This window comes from Podarcis muralis, chromosome Z, assembly GCF_964188315.1.
Source record: "Podarcis muralis chromosome Z, rPodMur119.hap1.1, whole genome shotgun sequence".
NCBI lineage: Eukaryota > Metazoa > Chordata > Lepidosauria > Squamata > Lacertidae > Podarcis > Podarcis muralis.
Window position 1 is genome coordinate 13,816,686 of NC_135673.1, and position 17,643 is coordinate 13,834,328.

General features: G+C 46.3%; 1 protein-coding gene across 3 annotated transcripts in view; it reads right to left on the reverse strand.

Moving 5' to 3' along the window:
• Window positions 1-1,049: 1,049 nt before the first annotated feature.
• The window catches only part of FAM78A (family with sequence similarity 78 member A), a 30,092-nt gene continuing 13,498 nt past the window's right edge, over window positions 1,050-17,643 (reverse strand). For 2 of the 3 annotated variants that reach the window (XM_077922761.1, XM_077922762.1), the window contains exons 3-4: window positions 8,698-9,222; window positions 1,050-5,644 (exon numbers count right to left, since the gene is read on the reverse strand). In XM_077922761.1, the coding sequence (XP_077778887.1) occupies window positions 5,512-5,644; window positions 8,698-9,222 (658 nt within the window). In that variant the 3' untranslated portion in view covers window positions 1,050-5,511. Of the gene's footprint in view, window positions 5,645-8,612; window positions 9,223-17,643 lie in introns of those variants that run through there. The other variant, XM_028715037.2, reaches the window with a different exon arrangement.

A 17,643-nucleotide genomic window follows, 5' to 3' on the forward strand; every position in this document is an offset into this window, starting at 1 on the left:
TTGTGGGGGGTGGTCTTGGGTCACACCCCTTCTGTGATGTATGTATGATGTATGGAGGGGTGGTCTGGAGCTCCAGGGCAGGGAATTTAAAATGTCTATATAAGGCATTGCACACCATTGTTCTGGGTCCTCCTCCTCCTCCTCCTCCTGCGTGTGAAGGGGCACCCTGTTGCAACAGTTCAATAAAGATCAGGCTTACGAGCTGTTTTGCTTCTCAATATTCTCTGGTTGGCCTGTTATTTTCTCCTACCAATGAGGAACCTACGTAAGGACTCTACAAGGGACTCTATAAGGGAATAAGGGCAGATTTTTGTTTATTACACTTTAAAAGCATGAGCCTCCTCCTTCCAAGAGGTTGGAGAAGGGGGAGCCCTGACAAGGTGTCCCCACTCATTTGTGGGGTTGACTAGGCCTCACCCACATTATACATGTAGAGCAGTATTTTACTACAGCCGGCCATTTCGTCTGGGAGTTCCTTTCCCAGACGCTGGCCCTTTACATCTCGCCCCAGTTCAACCCTTGTTTTGCCTTCCTTGGGTGGCAACCACATGTCAATTGGAGGTGCCTAAAATGGCCGCCGCCTGTACTTTAAACAGCCATGGCTTCCCCCAAAGAATCCTGGGAGCTGTAGTTTGTTGTGCTGAGAGTTGCTAGTAAACCCCCATTCCTCTTACAGAGCTGCCATTCTCAGAAGGGTTTCCCCATCAATCCCCAGGGGACTCTGCAGCTTTGAATGGAATAGGAAGTGCCTTCTATCCCTGCATTATTTTCATTCCTGCCGGGCATTTTAAGTAAAATTTAAGAATTGGCACCCAAGCACCATGTGTTCATGTCTTTTAGACTGTAAATCTGCAAGCAGGACGTGTCTCATTTTTTACTGATGGCATGTATTGTAGGTCATCCTAGGTAGTTTTTTTAAGGGGGTACAAATGTCTAGACAAATAAACTCCAGGCAGCTTGTTCTAGGTCTCACACTGCAGCCCAATCTGACATGTACAGTTGTTTACTCCTGTAATAATAAACACACCATAAAACTAGACGTCAAAAGGTTCTTTTTGAAAATTCTTTATTTTGTTGTTGTTTTTTGTAAAGCAAATGTGTTGCTTTTATATCTTCTTAAATACCTCTTCTTCTTTTTTTAAAGTGTCCAGACTTGGTACATTTCCCCACCCCCACAAGACATTTTCACAGTATTTTTGCAAAGACCAAGGGACAGTTCTTATTGCTGCAACACAAATCCAGGCACAACTTTGAATGGGGTTATGGTAACCTGCCCCCTCCCCTTACAGGCAAAATGGGCTTTCTACCTTTTTATTCATAGCCAAGACCTGCTCCCAAAGTTATTCCCTTGGTCTTTTTCGCGTGTGGACAGGTACCGTACTAACTGGTGCATTTAACAGCTGGCAGCCACAAATCAAAGGCTTCGATCACAGTGTAGTAGTGCAAGAGAGAGAGAGAGAGAGAGGTGTGTGTTATTATGCTTACAAGTATGGATGAGGCCTGTCTCCTACCATGTTACCCTGCCCAGGGTTTGAAAACAGTTGGAGTAAATGCAATTTCAGCCACTGTTTCACCTCAGTGTTCCTACTCTGGTCCTTATAAATGCATTACAGCAGACTATTGCCACCCCAACTTTACAAGGTGAAAGTGACTATTGCAGAGAAGTGATGTTTGCTTCATTGAATTCAATCTGTGCTCCTCCAGATGTTGCTGGAGGATGGGAGTTGTAGTCTGAAAACATCAGGAGGAGTACAGTCCCGCCCTCACCGTTCCCTGATCTAAGGAGCAACCCTCACAGCATGCAAGAGATGGGCAAATGCCTGTTTAGAAAAGGCATTCACTTGTGAAAAAAGGAGAATGTTTCACGTTCTTAGATCAAGGGTAGGGGATTTCTGTGGCCTTCCAGATGTTGTTGGACTCCAATTCCCATCAACCTCAGCCAGCATGACCAATAGGAATTATGGGAGTTGTGTGTCTTAGGAACACCCAGAGGTTCACAATTCTCACACACACACACACACACACACACACACACCGCCTTTAAGCAGAAGCTGTATTCACATGAATGCTGTACATTGGGCAACAGTGAGGCAACATTGACCCACCCAAGCCCAACAGTTAAGTACGTTCTCATTTTATGTTGAAAATGGCTCAAAGCAGGGAAGCGTGAGAAAGGACGAAGGCAGGCCAGCCACAGTGATAAAGGTTTAGGCATTCTGAAGAGGGGCATGTGGAAAGATGAGTAACAACCCTAGGCCACGACAGTCCAATCTCCCTCTTTTTCCCTCTTTGTGTGAGTAATTTAGTCACCTGTTAACCTGTCTCCATGCAATGAATGCTGCAGGTCCCTGTGATCAACAGCAAAGGGGAGTGCCACAGCACAAGACCCTCAGGGTTTGCTGTGCTTGATTCATCTAAGGTCTGCCTTGATAGTCTGTCCAGCTAACAGTCTGTCCAGCTAACAGACACTGGGCAGGGAGAAGAGGAACAGCAGTGGGAATTGTCCTACAGCTTTGTTTCTCGTTGTCTTCCTGGAGTCTCTGGTTGGCCACTGCTGGGACTCAGATGATGCTGGACTACATGCAACTTCTTGATTTGATCCAGCCAGTCTGTAATGAAATAACACCTGATCTGCCTGCTCTTAATGTGAATCTAGAGAAGCTCCTTTCAGCATTAGCAGGGCTTTTTTCCCCAGCCAGAACTCACTGGAACTCAGTTCCAGCACTTCAGCTGGGCACCATTTCCATTATAAGAGAACAAGGGAGGTGTTCATGGTGAGTTCTGGCACCTCTTTTTCTAGGAAGATAGCACTGAAAATTAGTATCAGCTCCCATATCTCACACAACCCTCTTACCCCCACCACCCCACCTTCTGAACCCCTTCACCAGCGGTTCTATTCATCTTGAGGGCAGCAACTCAGTCCATCCAATCATTTTCAGACTCAACCCATTTTGTGTTGGATCAAGCCTGTCCGTGACAGCTCCTCCCCCTCCCCACTTAAAGCAGCAGGGTTGAGGAAAACAGCTGAATAAGAAGGCTTTAACAGGGAGGGAGTCTGCTTTCTTGACATGCCCCACAGAAACAGAAAGGACTGGGAAACCACTTCAGCAAGACAAAAGCAGCAGCCTCCTCTCTGAATTTTTTTTTTTTTAAAGGGCTGTAGCTCAGTGGCAGAGCATGTGCTTTGCATGCAGAAGGTCCCAGGTTCAATCCCCAATGACATCTCCTGGTGACAGCTGGGGAAAGTTCCCTGCCTGGGGCAATGAAGAGTTGCTGCCAGTGAGTGTAGACAGTACTGAGCTAGATGGATCAATGGTCCAACTCAGTAGAAGGCAGCTTCCTAAGATGCAGCTGTTATTTCCAAGTATTCTCAATCACTTTTGTAGGGAAAGCTGCTCAGTGTCACAACTGAGGGTCTGGAAACCAAGCTGTATGAGGAACAGTTGGGCATGTTTAGCCTGGATAAGAGGAGGTATGATCAGGAGATATCAGGGAACCACCTTCAAATATCTAAAGGGCTTTCCCATGAAAGTGGGAGCAAACTTGTTTTCTCCAGCTCTGGGGGGTAGGACCCAAACCAATGGATTCAAGTTACAAGAAAGGAGATTCTGACTAAACATCAGGAGGAACTTTCCTGACAATAAGAGCCATTCTGCAGTGGAACAGACTCCCATGAGAGGCGCTGGACTCTCCTTCCTTGGAGGTTTTTAAGTGGAGGTTGGATGGCCATCTGCCATGGATGCTTTGGTTGAAATTCCTGCATTGCAGGGGGGTGGACCTCAGGGTCCTTTCCAGATGTTCTATGATTCTGTGACCCTGGCATGATTCCTTGTCCTCAGGGATATGAGGGTGAGGACTCCAAAGCAGAAGGGAAAGGACAGAGAAGACCAACCACAGAAGCATGTCTGCCAGACAACCTACTAATGCCTGTGCCCCAGCCTGAAGATATAATGGTGCCATCCTTGGGGTTAAAAGACCTTTTCACAGAGGCCCCAGTCAGACCAGAGTCTCCCCTGCTCTGCTGGCAGCACCAAGACCGTTGGGGTGTGCTGTGGCCCTTTAACTCAAAAGGCACTGCTCACTGTGGGAAGAACTAGCAGGAGGGATGGAGATGATGCTGTTCTATCTCAGTTTGATGCTTGCTGAAGCAACATCTTCTCATAGCCTGAGCTGGTGGGGCAGAAGGCTGTGAGCCCATACAGTAGGTAGAGCCACAGTCCAGAACCAATGAGAGGCGGAACCAATTAATTCTGATGCCCCGCCCCATCCATCTCCTTGCTGAGTTCTACAAGGGCAACAGGAAGAGGAAGCCAACAGCCAAGTCTACCCCTTGGGCTGGTTGTAGGCAAGAAGGCAGGGCAGTGACAGTGGGCATTGACTGGTGTGGCAGTGCCCCATTTGCCTAACAGACCAGCCTCCACTGCTTGCGCTTATCCACACTGTGCAACTGAAGCACTCTTACCACTTTTAACAGTTGTGGCTCCCCTTCCCCCAAAGGATCCTGGGAACTGTAGTGGTGCTTTGTTATTTTAATAACTCTGTGAGTATATTACCCTTGCCTGAGAATCAGCCCATGCCTTGAGATGTCCAGGACTCTTGTTCTGGGCATTTTGTAAGTAGTTGTAAGCATTTTCATGCAGGCACAGTGACTGGTGCATTCTGAGTAGCATATTGCACACTCGTTTGGTGCTATATAGCTGTGACCTTCAAAAGTAGCAGCTGTCTAATTTCCTTGGCTTGATTACGGATCATACAGGAGCGAGGGATTTGGCTGATCAAAAACAAGCTTTAGGGCCAACTGCCGCCAAATATGAATTGTTTGGATGGATTAGGTTAATACACCCACACCCTAGATTCTGAATGTGTGGTTTCTCAAGACAAGTATCCATATCTCATATATATATATATATATATAGCTGGTTGTTGAAATTTTAAGCAGCAATGGTAAACTCCCACTTCTAACTGGAACAATAAAAGTGTGTCACTACTGTCCTGTTTTGGAAAAGAAATGGCTTCCATCAGGAGTAAACAACTCCTGTTTTACCCCTGTTCTGAAAACGGAGGGCAGTAACCATGGCTATAACCCCATATGTTGGGTGATGGAGGGAACATGTATATTTTCAAAAGGAATCACTAGCCAAATATTTCTGCAGGTAAACTCTTAATCATGCATTTTGGGGTGGTTGGATGGTTTGTTTTTATTTTGTTTTGCACCATCTCTTTCATGCCCTGCAGGGGGAAAACAGCAGATGAGTGACTTGCAGGCTTTTCCAGCAATAATTTAACACCAAGCTACCCCTTTGCCAAGTGCAAACCCTACAGCAGTAGCAGCAGCAGTAGCAGGGGTCAAATCCAGCAACAGCGGTAAGCGCATCTGATGGTAATCGGCTAGTGCAAACACACCATTACTTAGAGAACTATTCTTTTGAGAAAAAAACAGACAAGTGTGCATTTTAGAATCCTGCATGTTGAGTTGAAAATGTGGTCTCCCCTCCCCACTTCCTTTTCTTTTTAAATTTTAAACCAAACGGCACACTGGGCTCCCCCTTTGGTGAAGAAGGGACCCCTATATTGCCCCGATCCCAAGTGATCCGTGCTGAACGCTGGCTGCCCCGTATCATTAGAGGGGAAAACAGTCCTGTTCCTGTGAATACCAGAAAGAAACGGTGTGTCATGGAAGTTTTGTCCTGGGGCCTGTGCATTTTCAAAACTGAGTCTCTTCCCCTCCACCTCCCCATCCTTGCCACTGCTTAAAATATTTCATATGGACTGTATCTAAGCTTTGCTCAGAGTAGACTCACTGCAATTAATGGACACTGTGACCAATTTCATATATGTTAATAAAAACAATTGGTCCACCAGGCCCAGGACTTACTCTGACCAACAGCAGCTCCTAAAAGTTACATTCAGAGGTCTTTGCCATCACAATAAGCACCCGGACCACAGACTGCACGCAAAAGGTTCTGTGTTCAAAGCATGTGTTTCCCTAGTAAGTTACAGCTCTGCCCCTAAATTAAGTTATTTTCAATATGGGCATGGCTAGTTTAGGTACATTAATTCCATTGGGTCTACTCCGAGTTAGTTGGATACAACTGTTTCTCGCTGCCAAAGGGGAGAGGGTTGGATATGGAGAAGGAAGTAAAGAATCCAGAGTAAAGCATCACCCAGATCACTTCCTGCTATCCTTGCTTGGTACTCTGTTTTCTTTCTAGAAAGGTGTGGGGAACCTTTGGCCCTCCAGATGTTGCTGAACTACAACTCCCATCAACCCTGGCTACTGGCCATGCTTGTCGGGGCTGATGGAAGCCATAGTTCAGCAACATCTGGAGGGTCAAAGGTTCCCCACACCTGATCCTAGAAGCTGTGAGCCACGGCTTCCCGTTCTGGAGCTAAAATTCTTGCTTCTGGAAGGGAAGGCAGACAATTCGCAGCAATTGCACAGGTCACAGCATCCCCATCTAAGCTAGGGAGGATTACTTGGGGGGGGGGGGCTCAAACCAGATTTTTCCCTCCGTGACATAGAAAAATACAATTCCCCCCAAGCAAATGTTGCTTCCACACTAGTTGCTTTCAGTGCTGCTGGTGCATTTCTTTCCCTCACTGTGCAGAAAGTAAAATTAAACTGGTGGTTCTGCACAGCACTTAATATTACACTAAATAGATCAGCAATGCCACTCCCCATGGCTAAGAACCTTCTGTAATGCTTTTTCAGAAGAAAGACTCATTAAACAAAGATCCCCGCAACTGTTAATTAAAAGCTTACTGCTGGCAGGTTCAGCCCATTATATTACTTTTTCTTGAATACAGTTCTCCTGCGTTGCCAATTTCTGTTCCTGTGAGCAGGGAGGCTTTAAAGACTGATTGCCTCTCATTATTTTCTTATCATTTTTATGTAGAAAAATAGTACTGTCTATTTTGCTCTATACAAATAAAAAGGGGCTAAAATGGGAGGCAATGCATACTTAAAGCACCTCTGTTCACAGGATCAGAAACTGACAATATTCGGCAGTGAAGGGACTGCTAATATCCCTCCATTGAACTAAACAGAAAGCAATAAAGTGGGTTGAATCTGTACACAGGAAGTTTGTAATTAAAGAGGAGCCCTGAAAAGTCTTTTTAAAGATAATGGGACCCCTGACCATTAGGTCCAGTCATGGACGACTCGGGGCTTGCGGCGCTCATCTCGCTTTACTGGCCGAGGGAGCCAGTGTACAGCTTCCGGGACATGTGGCCAGCATGACTAAGCCGCTTCTGGCGAACCAGAGCAGCACATGGAAACGCCCGCTGGAGCGGTACCTAGGAGGGACCGAGCAACAGGAGCTCACTCCGTCGCAGGGATTTGAACCGACGACCTTCTGATCGGCAAGCTCTAGACTCTGTGGTTTAACCCACAGTGCCACCCGCATCCCTGAAAAGTCTTTTTTACAAGCCCTAAAATTACCAAAAAAATAGAGACCCCCACACCCCACTACAGATCAGATTTGAAAAAGATGCACAGAGGGTTGTATCCAACTGTGTTCTACTAAAGAGTAGACCCACTGAAATGTTAGTAGCACTGACATCGGAGGCAACACAGGAATGCAATTTGTAAAAACTGAGTAAACATAGGGTGATAATTTTAGGGGGAAAGAAGGGCTAGTGTGGAAGCAACTAGAGTCCCTGCACTACTAACAGCAGCAGTCAGGTGGAAATTAAGCAGGTGCAGTTTCCTTCACCGCCTCTCTGTCCCAAGAGAATCTCTGCTGGTGTAGTTTTAGTTTGTTTCAAAAGCAAGGGGGGAAAGATGGCAACCTCCTTTAGCAACTGGTTGCGATACAAGCTCAATGATTCATTTTCATTCCAAAACAAAACATCTCTCCCCCCCGCTCACTCTAATATCTAGTAAGAAAAAAGAAGCCTTCTTTGCTTGCTTGCTTTCTTATCCCCCACCCCACCCCGCTTTTTTAAAAAATGCAGCTTAAGGCAAAGGTTTGGCAATGCAAAGTAAAATCTACATAAGGCCGCGTGACTTGTGTTTGCAATTTGGAACATCATCTCCGTAAGAACAAAAAATCCACCCACCCATCATCATCATCCTCCAGGGAGAGGAGAAATAAACAAATTGTTGTTTTCTTTTCTACTCTGTTGCATCTGCATCCACTCCCCTTCCCAACTAAATAAAATTAATTTTCTCCCTTCCTCCTCCCATCTCAAAAATAAAACCTCCCTCATTTTATATATATATATTAAAAAACCCTTTTCGTTTTTTCTCTCTCTCAGGTGATCCAAGCTAAGTTAATGAGATTGAACTTGAAAACAACAACTGAAGGAAGGAAAAAAGCAACTTTTACAAAGCTGGAAATCAAGTGTGTGGACATTGATTTGTTCGCTCCCTTAGAAACTCGATGTCTGGTGACAAACGTACACACACACCCCGTCATGCTCTTGAGGGGAGCGTCCTTCCTGTTGAGCGTCTCTAGCACAGTGAGACCCGTTCCGACGGGAAAAGGTAGAATGGTTGCATTATTATTATTATTTCTCTTTTCTGTCAAATGAGTTTTAAAAGTGCATCTGGTTGGTTTTTTTTTTTGCTTAAATATGTTTTCTTAAATATGAAGCGGTTTTTTTCCTCCTCCTCCTCCTCCTCTCTCTGCCCCCACCCCTCCCAATCCACCCCGTGAGGCTGGACACACTTAGGGAGAGAGGGGGTCTCATTACCGATGCTTTGGAGGTATCACCACTAGAGGGCGCCCGTCCTTAGGCCTCCACATGAGTACCTGGGCGTCGTTGGCATTGGGTTTCACGAGGGCACTAGGTGGTATTGGCTCGTTCTTGCTTAGGATCTGTGGCTGCTCCTGAGCATGGGGCTCCTTCAGCTTGGCACGGTGCCCCAAAGGTTTGCTGGGGGTCACATCGATGCCCAGCTTCATCCGCCACCGGATTGTCTGAAGGATGACCATCTCGTTGGTGGCTGTGTTGGTGGCAACCAGCCAGGTAGTAAAGCTCTGATCCCTGTGGATGCTTGTGAGCTTGGCCACGTTGCTGTCACTCACTGGGACAGCCCAGGTGACACTTGGGTAGAAGTTATCGTTCATGCTGACGCTGAACTTCCCTTCCTTTTTGGTGGGCCCCACGATGGTACAGGTCTCTGTGGTGTTCCCATACCAGGGGTAATTGACCCCATCCGAGTCGCTGATCGCTTGGATCTTGCCCTCGAGGAGATCTGGGAGTTCCCAGCTTGACCTGCATTTGAGAGGGAAAGGAAAGGAGAAGATGAGCCTTGTTTCTCCTGCAGGGAAGACTTGCGAATCTTGTACAGTGTAACCTCAGGTTACAGATGCTTCAGGTTACAGACTCCGCTAACCCAGAAATAGTACCTCAGGTTAAGAACTTTGCTTCAGGATAAGAACAGAAATCGCGTTGCGGCAGCGGGAGGCCCCATTAGCTAAAGTGGTACCTCAGGTTAAGAACAGTTTCAGGTTAAGAACGGACCTCCAGAAGTTCTTAACCCAAGGTACCACTATATTCCAGTCTGTAGCACTTCAGCATTTTATCAATTAATGGGCTGCAATGATTGATTTCTAAAATTTATTTATTAATTAAATTTTATTTAATCCCACCCTACGCACAGAGCGGCACACCCTTCTGTGTCCTCTATCCAGGCAAGCTAGAAGCTTTTATCCAGAGTTCAAGGGTACATTCCAGCCAGGCAAAAGCATGCAAAGCAGGGCCAGTGAGCGAAGTGGCCTGGGGAGAGTCTTCAGGGGCCATATAGAGAGGCCTGCAGGGCCACATTTGGCCCTTGGGACTGAGGTACCTGGGAGAATCGGGTTCAAATCCTCCCTCAGCTATGAAGCTCACTGGGTTACCTTTGGCCAGCCACTGTCTCTCAGCCTAACCTACCTCACAGGGTTGTTGTGAGGAGAAAATGGGTGTGAGGGGAGAACCATGCACAGTATCTTGAGTTCCTTGAAAGAATAAGTGGCATCTAAGTGCCATAAATAAATAAATAAATAAATAAATAAATAAATAAATAACCAGCCAGCCAGCCAGCCAGCAAACCAACAGTACTGCAGTAAAATTTGCTGTGATTCCTCGGCCACTTTTGCCTTAGGATATGCCTACCAATGAGTTGTGGTCTTCAAAAGGTAGTCCAGAAAGTTCCCACCCCCTCAGAGCCGTATTTATAGACATATCTATGGACATATTTTTAGCCGATTTTGTGCCCCCCCCTCACCTGCACCCCTGGCAGGGGCCCACCTCACCACCCCCTAGCTATGGCCCTACCCCCCCTGCCATAGCCCCTGCCACAAAATCCAGAGTGTTGCTGTTTCTCTGCTCCCACAGAAGGCCATGTCTTGTCAAACCACAAATGTCCTGTAAGAAGGAGCCTGACCATCTCATTCTCAGGATGCACAAAAGATTAACTGAGCACAGGCTCTCTTGACAGAGGAAAAGGGGCTATGGGGCAATTCTTAGCATATGGGAGGCTGACGTCTGGGGTTACCACAGGACTGAGAAAAGCCTGGAGGATTTTTTGGTGGGGTGGGGGGAAGTACTCATCCAACTTTCTCCAGTGGGGGGTGAATCAGAGATCACAGTAAGAAAGCAGACGTCTGCTCTCTGTCACATCATGTGTGCCCATCTGTCTGTCTCAAAATCCCCAGTGAGAGACCCTTTTGGGGACAGGAGATGATGATGATGATGAATCTGGTTTGGTTTTATTTTCAGGCAGAAATTAAGGCCTAGGAAGGGCAGGGGGTTATCTCCCCAATCCATCACAGGCCAAGTTCAACAGGTAGGCAGAGCCACCTGACTGGCCCATTACCTGGCATTGCAATGATATCAGGTGACCTTTGGAAGCCCTTTCCAAAGTGTTACCTTGGGCACGGGGCTTTGCAGATAAGCTGCTGGGCGGTGCATTGCCACCCTTTCAACTTTTTACTTGGACTGCAGTTGGCAAAGGCAGATCTAGGGTTGTATGACCAGTGTGGTTGCACTGGGTATGGAGCATCTGGGGCGCTGCAACTGCAATATCCAACGGGGTGCCGGATATTGGCGTTGCACAGGGGACCACTGAAATTTGAGACGTCAAGGTCCGCCACTGCAGCGGGCGTTTTACAGAAGGGCATGGGCTTGGGTGGAATGGGCTACAGGGCCAAATGGGTGGGCCTAGAGGTTTCCGAAGCCCTGCAGTAGATATTACAGAAGCACTGCAAGGTGGACAGCAGCGATAAGGAACCTCAGCTATGACCATCCAGATGTTTCTGGCCTCCAACTCCTGGAAGCCAGCATGGTAGCAAATGGCCAGGGACGATTGGAGTTGGAGTTGAGCAATAACAAGGACCCCACAGGTTTCCCCATTGCTGGCACTGAGGGCTGTTTCAGGGCCTTGGCCTTTCTGTATTGGGGAAAGGATTAGGGTGCTCAACTTAAAGAAAAAGAAAAATAACAGTGGGGATTCCTGGAGGAATGCAGGAAGGAGGAAAAAGAAGTCTCCTAAATCTTATTTTAATTACTTGGTTTATTAGAAACATTTATACTCCACCTCTCTGCCTGGTGCTGTCAAAAGAGGCCTGCGGAACAGGCCGAGGCTTATCACTCTGAGCCAGTATGGCAAATCACCCACCTCCCACCCCCATTGTGTGTGATTTTCGCAATGAAAGAGGGGAAACGAGTGTGCGGCAGAGCGCTGTTTAGGAAACCGAAGGGAAGGGGAGGCGTAAAAAGCAGATGGTACGAGGCTGACAGGAAACGTTCTGGCACATACATCTATGGGGAGGAAACTTGCACAACCCCCCGGGGCCCTCGCTCGCCTTGCACGTGGCTAATACTGGCATTCACAAGCTATTAAATCCGCCTACAAATTTCAGCAGGAGGAAGGGAATGGGGATTCATTGCCCTTTTTATGGCTGACAAGAAAGCCCACTGCATACACACACAGAGTCCGTCCCATACCCCTTGCCAGCTGTTGTCCTTGACTCAATCTCACCTGAGGGTGGCTGCAGCTCAGTGGCGGAGCATCTGCTGTGCATGCAGAAGGTCCCAGGTTCGAATCATGGGAACTGGAGCCTTATTGACACTTAGATGAAGGACAACAATTCAGCAGCAGAATATCTGCTTTGCATGCAGAAGGTCACAGGTTCGAATCATGGGAACTGGAGCCTTATTGACACTTAGATGAAGGACAACAATTCAGTAGCAGAATATCTGCTTTGCATGCAGAAGGTCACAGGTTTATTCCCGATTGGCATATCTTGGTAAGGTTTGGAAAGGCTCCCATTTGAGTTTCTGGAGAGTCACTGCTGGTCAGGGTAGACAATTCTGAACTAAATGGACCAGTGGCCTCAATATAAGGCAATTTCCTGTGTTTCCTATGACCTTATCTCTTTCAAACCAGCTATTATATTCACCAGTGGCCGATTTGCAAGAGAGCATGGCCATAGTTCGGTGGGAAAAACCCACCCTTTGCAAGCAAAAGGTCCCGGGTTCATTCCACCCCCACCATCTCCAGTTAAAAGGAGCAGGAAGCAAGATCCCTCTCTGTCTGACACCCTGGACAACCACTGCCAGTCAATGTATGGCCACATCCACACCATATATTTAAAACAGTATCATACCACTTTAAATTGTCATGGCTTCCCCACAAGAATTCTGGGAGCTGTAGTTGGTTAAGGGGGCTCAGAGTTGTCTAACAACCAATCCCTCTTCACAGGGAACTCTGGGAGAGGTGGAAACTGGTGTCCTCTGGATGTTGCTGGCCAACAACTCCCATCATGCCTGGCCATTGGCAATGATGGCTGTGGGGTCTAATGGGAGCCCAACAAAATCAGAGGGCACCAGGTTAGGGAAGGCTACAACTCCCATTATCCCCAACCTGCTGCCTGGAGTTGATAGGAGTTTTGAGTTCAACAATGTCTTAGAGGGGACCAGGTTTGGGGAGGCTAATATGAGCAATATTAGGGTCAGAGGGGCAAATCAGCTAAGACAGAATGGAGCAGGGTTTAATCAATATCCACATTCATGCCTGACCCTTTGCTTCCACATTAAGTGTGGTGCTTTGAGTCCCTTTTTAAACTGGGGCACCTTGGTTGTCTGACATACAAATAGGTATGAGAAGAGGGTGGCGATTGATGGGGTGGCGGCTCAGATGTTGTAACAGCACAGAAAGCTCTGCATAAAGTAGTGGGGGTGATTATATTTTCCTATGAAGATTTTAAGGGGAAGGTGCATCCACAGAGCTTTCTCCCAATAAAAAGTTGCACGTTTCCCAGCTGTCTGTTACCTTCCTTCCCCGCCTCCCTGCTTTCTGCTTTCCAATGCATTTTGCATGCTTAAAAAATAAAGATGGCTGCAAAAGTGATTTAGTAATAATAATAATAATAATAATCCTGTTTTCCAGCCTTCTAAATCCTAGGCTAATCATAATCCTAATTTTCTTTCTAGGCACTGAGTGGTGTTTTTTTCCTCCAGGGTTTGTTTAACTTGAATAGAGGCAACGGAATTTTGTCCTGTTGAGGATTGGCCATCAGCACAATGCTGTATAGAGGATACAGGCAAGATTGTAAAATTCGTGGTTTTGAGTCCAAGGGTGCTAGACCTCTCTAAATTCCTGGATCTAGAAAGTGTTAGAATTTAATGAAGGCTTGAGGTGTTAAAACTGGTTGCAAGATCTCTCAAATCCCTGGATGCAGCAAATGTTAAAAGCTAATGAAGCCAGGCTAGCTTCCTATGTTGAGGTAAGTGACTGAGTTCTGGGCCATCAAGAGAACAAAGGATAATGGGCTTTTGTGAGGCAGATAAAGCCAGAGTTTACAGCAGAGAGGTTTGAGTTAGCTGTTATGTGAGCTAGAAGCTGGAGGCAGTAATGTGACCTAGAAGTAAAGCAGCAAGCCGGAAAGCCAGAGAGGCAGAGCACAATGTTGGATGCCTGTCTAAATGCAAGGCTGGGGCTACGGGAGAAACAAAGCCCTTTTGGGGTGTCAATACAGTGAAACCCTCCATCAAAGGCTCAGTTTGCATATACAGTGGTACCTCGGGTTACAGACGCTTCAGGTTACAGACACTTCAGGTTACAGACTTGGCTAACCCAGAATTAGTACCTCAGGTTAAGAACTTTACCTCAGGATGAGAACAGAAATCACACGGCAGCGGTGGGAGGCCCCATTAACTAAAGTGGTACCTCGGGTTAAGAACAGTTTCAAGTTAAGAACGGACCTCCAGAACAAATTAAGTTCTTAACCAGAGGTAACACTGTATGTGTAAATAAACTGTGTATCATATAAACACCACAGTCTCTGCTGTGTCCCATTCCCAAAAAGGGACACAGACCCTGGGTAAGTACCTGGACCCCCTGGAATCTTGCATCGCTCATAGAGATTGGGGTGCTGGCCAATAATACCTCGTCTGTGGATGGAGCTCGGGGTGGGTGGGAGGTTTAATTAAACCCATACGCTTATCCGCTAAGCTCCATCCTTGAAGCACTGGAATCCACCAGCCCCTACCGCTGCCTCCCCAAAGAAACCAATAGGCCTCACCTGGCATCTGTGCTACAGTGGCTACCATGGTTCTCTATGGGGAGATATTAAAGATGTTGGGGTGATGGTGGTGGTCATTCATTCATACATTCATTCAGTCCATTTATAGACTGTTTGGTTAAAATCAACTATAAGCTGTGAACAAAGGGCAAAGGCAGGTGGAAAGGACTGGCTCAGCATTGTGGCAATTCATAGACTAAGTCCAGCCCCAAAGATTGTGGGGGTGGGGGGAGAGGGAGAAAAAAGTATGGCAGCCATCTTATTCAAAGTGTTGGTGCTGACCTTTAAAGCCCTAAACGGCCTCGGTCCAGTATATCTGAAGGAGCGTCTCCTCCCCCATCATTCAGCCCGGACACGGAGGTCCAGCACCGAGGGCCTTCTGGTGGTTCCCTCACTGCGAGAGGCCAAGTTACAGGGAACCAGGCAGAGGGCCTTCTCGGTAGTGGCGCCCACCATGTGGAACACCCTCCCATCAGATGTCAAAGCGATAAACATCTACCTGACATTCAGAAGACATCTGAAGGCAGCCCTGTTCAGGGAAGTTTTTAATATGTGAAATTTTAGTGTATCTTTCATCTTGTTGGAAGCCGCCCAGAGTAGCTGGGGAAACCCAGCCAGATGGGCGGGGTACAAATAATAAATTATTATTATTATTATTATTATTATTATTATTATTATTATTATTATTATTATCTCTCGTGTAGAACTATGCAAGCTTTCTGAGTTTCACAGAACACTTCAGCAAAGCTACTAATGGAGGAAACCTAGACAAAATCCGCAATCTTATTCCTTTCCAATCACATCTCTCTCGCACAAGGGACAACAGGGAGTCTGCTGTTTTTAAGAGGATTGCAGATTTAGTGTTTGCGGCATTGAGCACATACAAGCACCAAATCCATCCCTGGCATTTCTGCCATTCTGAAATGTAATCTCTCAGATGGGGAAGGTTTTGTGCTTAAGGAAACACAACAGAGAACACAGGAGGGTGGGGGTGGGGGAATCTCCATGCAATTTTGTTCTTCACAATCCCTTTGGCCCTATTATTCTACAAATGTACTTGCCATTTCGCTTAAAATGATCTCCTGTCGCTTTTCAAATAGCAACCTTTAAAACCAGAGACTTGTCTAATCTGGCCAGAGTTCACCTCTGCTTCACACTACAAAGAGACCAGGCGGGTAGTATAAAAGCGCAGATTTTCCTGTGCCAGACATCAGCCCCACAGTTTGCCTTACTGCACTTCATAGTGGGTGGAGCAGGGCAGAGAGGCTGTGAACCAAATAGACAGAAGCTCTTGGGCAGACAGAATGCAACACCCCCCCCCCCTTAAAAAGCCATTCAAGAGATTTAATAGAAATGGGATTAAGATACAGACAGGGTTCTGTTTAAGCCATGAATTCTATTTTAGATTTGCCCTGAAATGAGTGGAATACTTGCAGGTCTCCTGAGCAGTTGGGGGGGGGGGGGGTATTTGGCCTTGCTACTGCTACTGTACAACCATCACCAGCCCCTGCATGCCTGGGATTTAGAAGTAAAGAGTAGGGTTGGTCCTAAGTGCCTTGGACTAAAACTCACCAGGGTGGGAGCTCTAGAAATCTGTTTGTAAAGAGCTTCAGCATGCATATAGGGTCACAAGCTATGTGACAGGCTGGCTGGAACTCCCAATTCCTTCTCTTTAGAATGGGGGGGGGGGAGGCAACTTCCTTCTTTGAAGTGCTGTTGACTCCACAAGAAAAAACCCAGTTGGAACCAACATTGGAGGGCCCAGAATGTCTGCAGGGCCACATTAAATTAAGCTTAGGGCCGCATGTGGCCCCAAGGTTTCAGGTTTCCTAGTGCTGCTTTAGAAACTAACCCTTCCCTTTCAGCCGTCTGCTAAGATGGGAAAGGTGAGCAGGGTAATTGTAGGCACTTAGACACACACACACACCCCTCAGAAGCTGGCAGAATTTTTGCCAACACACTGAAGAATGGGGGTTATAAGTAGGGCATTTCTTCTCCTGTTTTACTTCCTGCTTCAACCTGCTGTTTCCGTTTAGGTTCAGAATGCTGCAGACACCGTTTGAAAAAATATATATATATATATATATATATATATATATATATATATATATATATATATATTAAATCTTAGGATGGAGAATAAGTGTGTGGTAGAGGAGAGAAATCACTTGATAGGAAGCAATAAGATCTGCCATTTGGTCACATGGTGACCAACGAACGACCCATCGCCCATCTGTCTAGTGCCAAGGGTGAAATGCAATTGCAGTAGTTCATTCAATCTCCAGCATCTTAATGTATTTTAAAGTACACTTTACCCTAGTATATGCACGTTCGTATAAATTACTTGGCTGAAGAACTGCACTGGGGGGGGGGGATCAAGAGCATATTGAACTTCGATGCATGGCTATGTTTCAGTACGTGTGTTCTTTGGGAAGTGTGATTTAGGTAGGTTCTCCTTTAAATGCAGACTGAATCAAATTTACGCCCCAATCTAACCTCTGGATGAACACAGAAAGCTGCAAGATAATTGGACCATCTAGACAGTGTACTGTCCACACCACAGCCTTCCACAAATTGGGGGCTCCAAATGTTTTGTACTACAATTCCCATCCACCCCGGCAACATTGCCTATAGTCAGGGGTAGGGCTAGGTGCATGAAGTTTGTATTTTTTGAATTGCTTACAAAATATGTAATTCGCTAGGCTATTTCATGCCTTCATCAAAGCAAGCACACATCAAGTGAGATTCTGTGAGTGTTCATAGGATTACAATGCCATGAATTTTTTGGGAATAGTTTCTTTTTTGGAATAGGAGATGTTTTTCGTAAGTATCCTGCTAAGTTAGCTCCACTTTTCGCAAGTAATCTCATTAACATGTATATTGTACTCCTGTAGTACAATTATTTATACCAAAGAAGCGCTATTGATTGCGTGGCCAGAATCCACGTGATGAAACATACACCAAAGTTTCCGAAAATAATTACAAAATCTTAACACGGGCAAAGAGTGCAGGGATGAAGGAGAAACAAAATTATGGCTCTTCCCCTCACCACATTGAGGTCTGCCAGGCTGGAGCAATTTGAAGTACTTATGTTAAAGTCATAGATCAGAGATGGGGAGGGCCACAT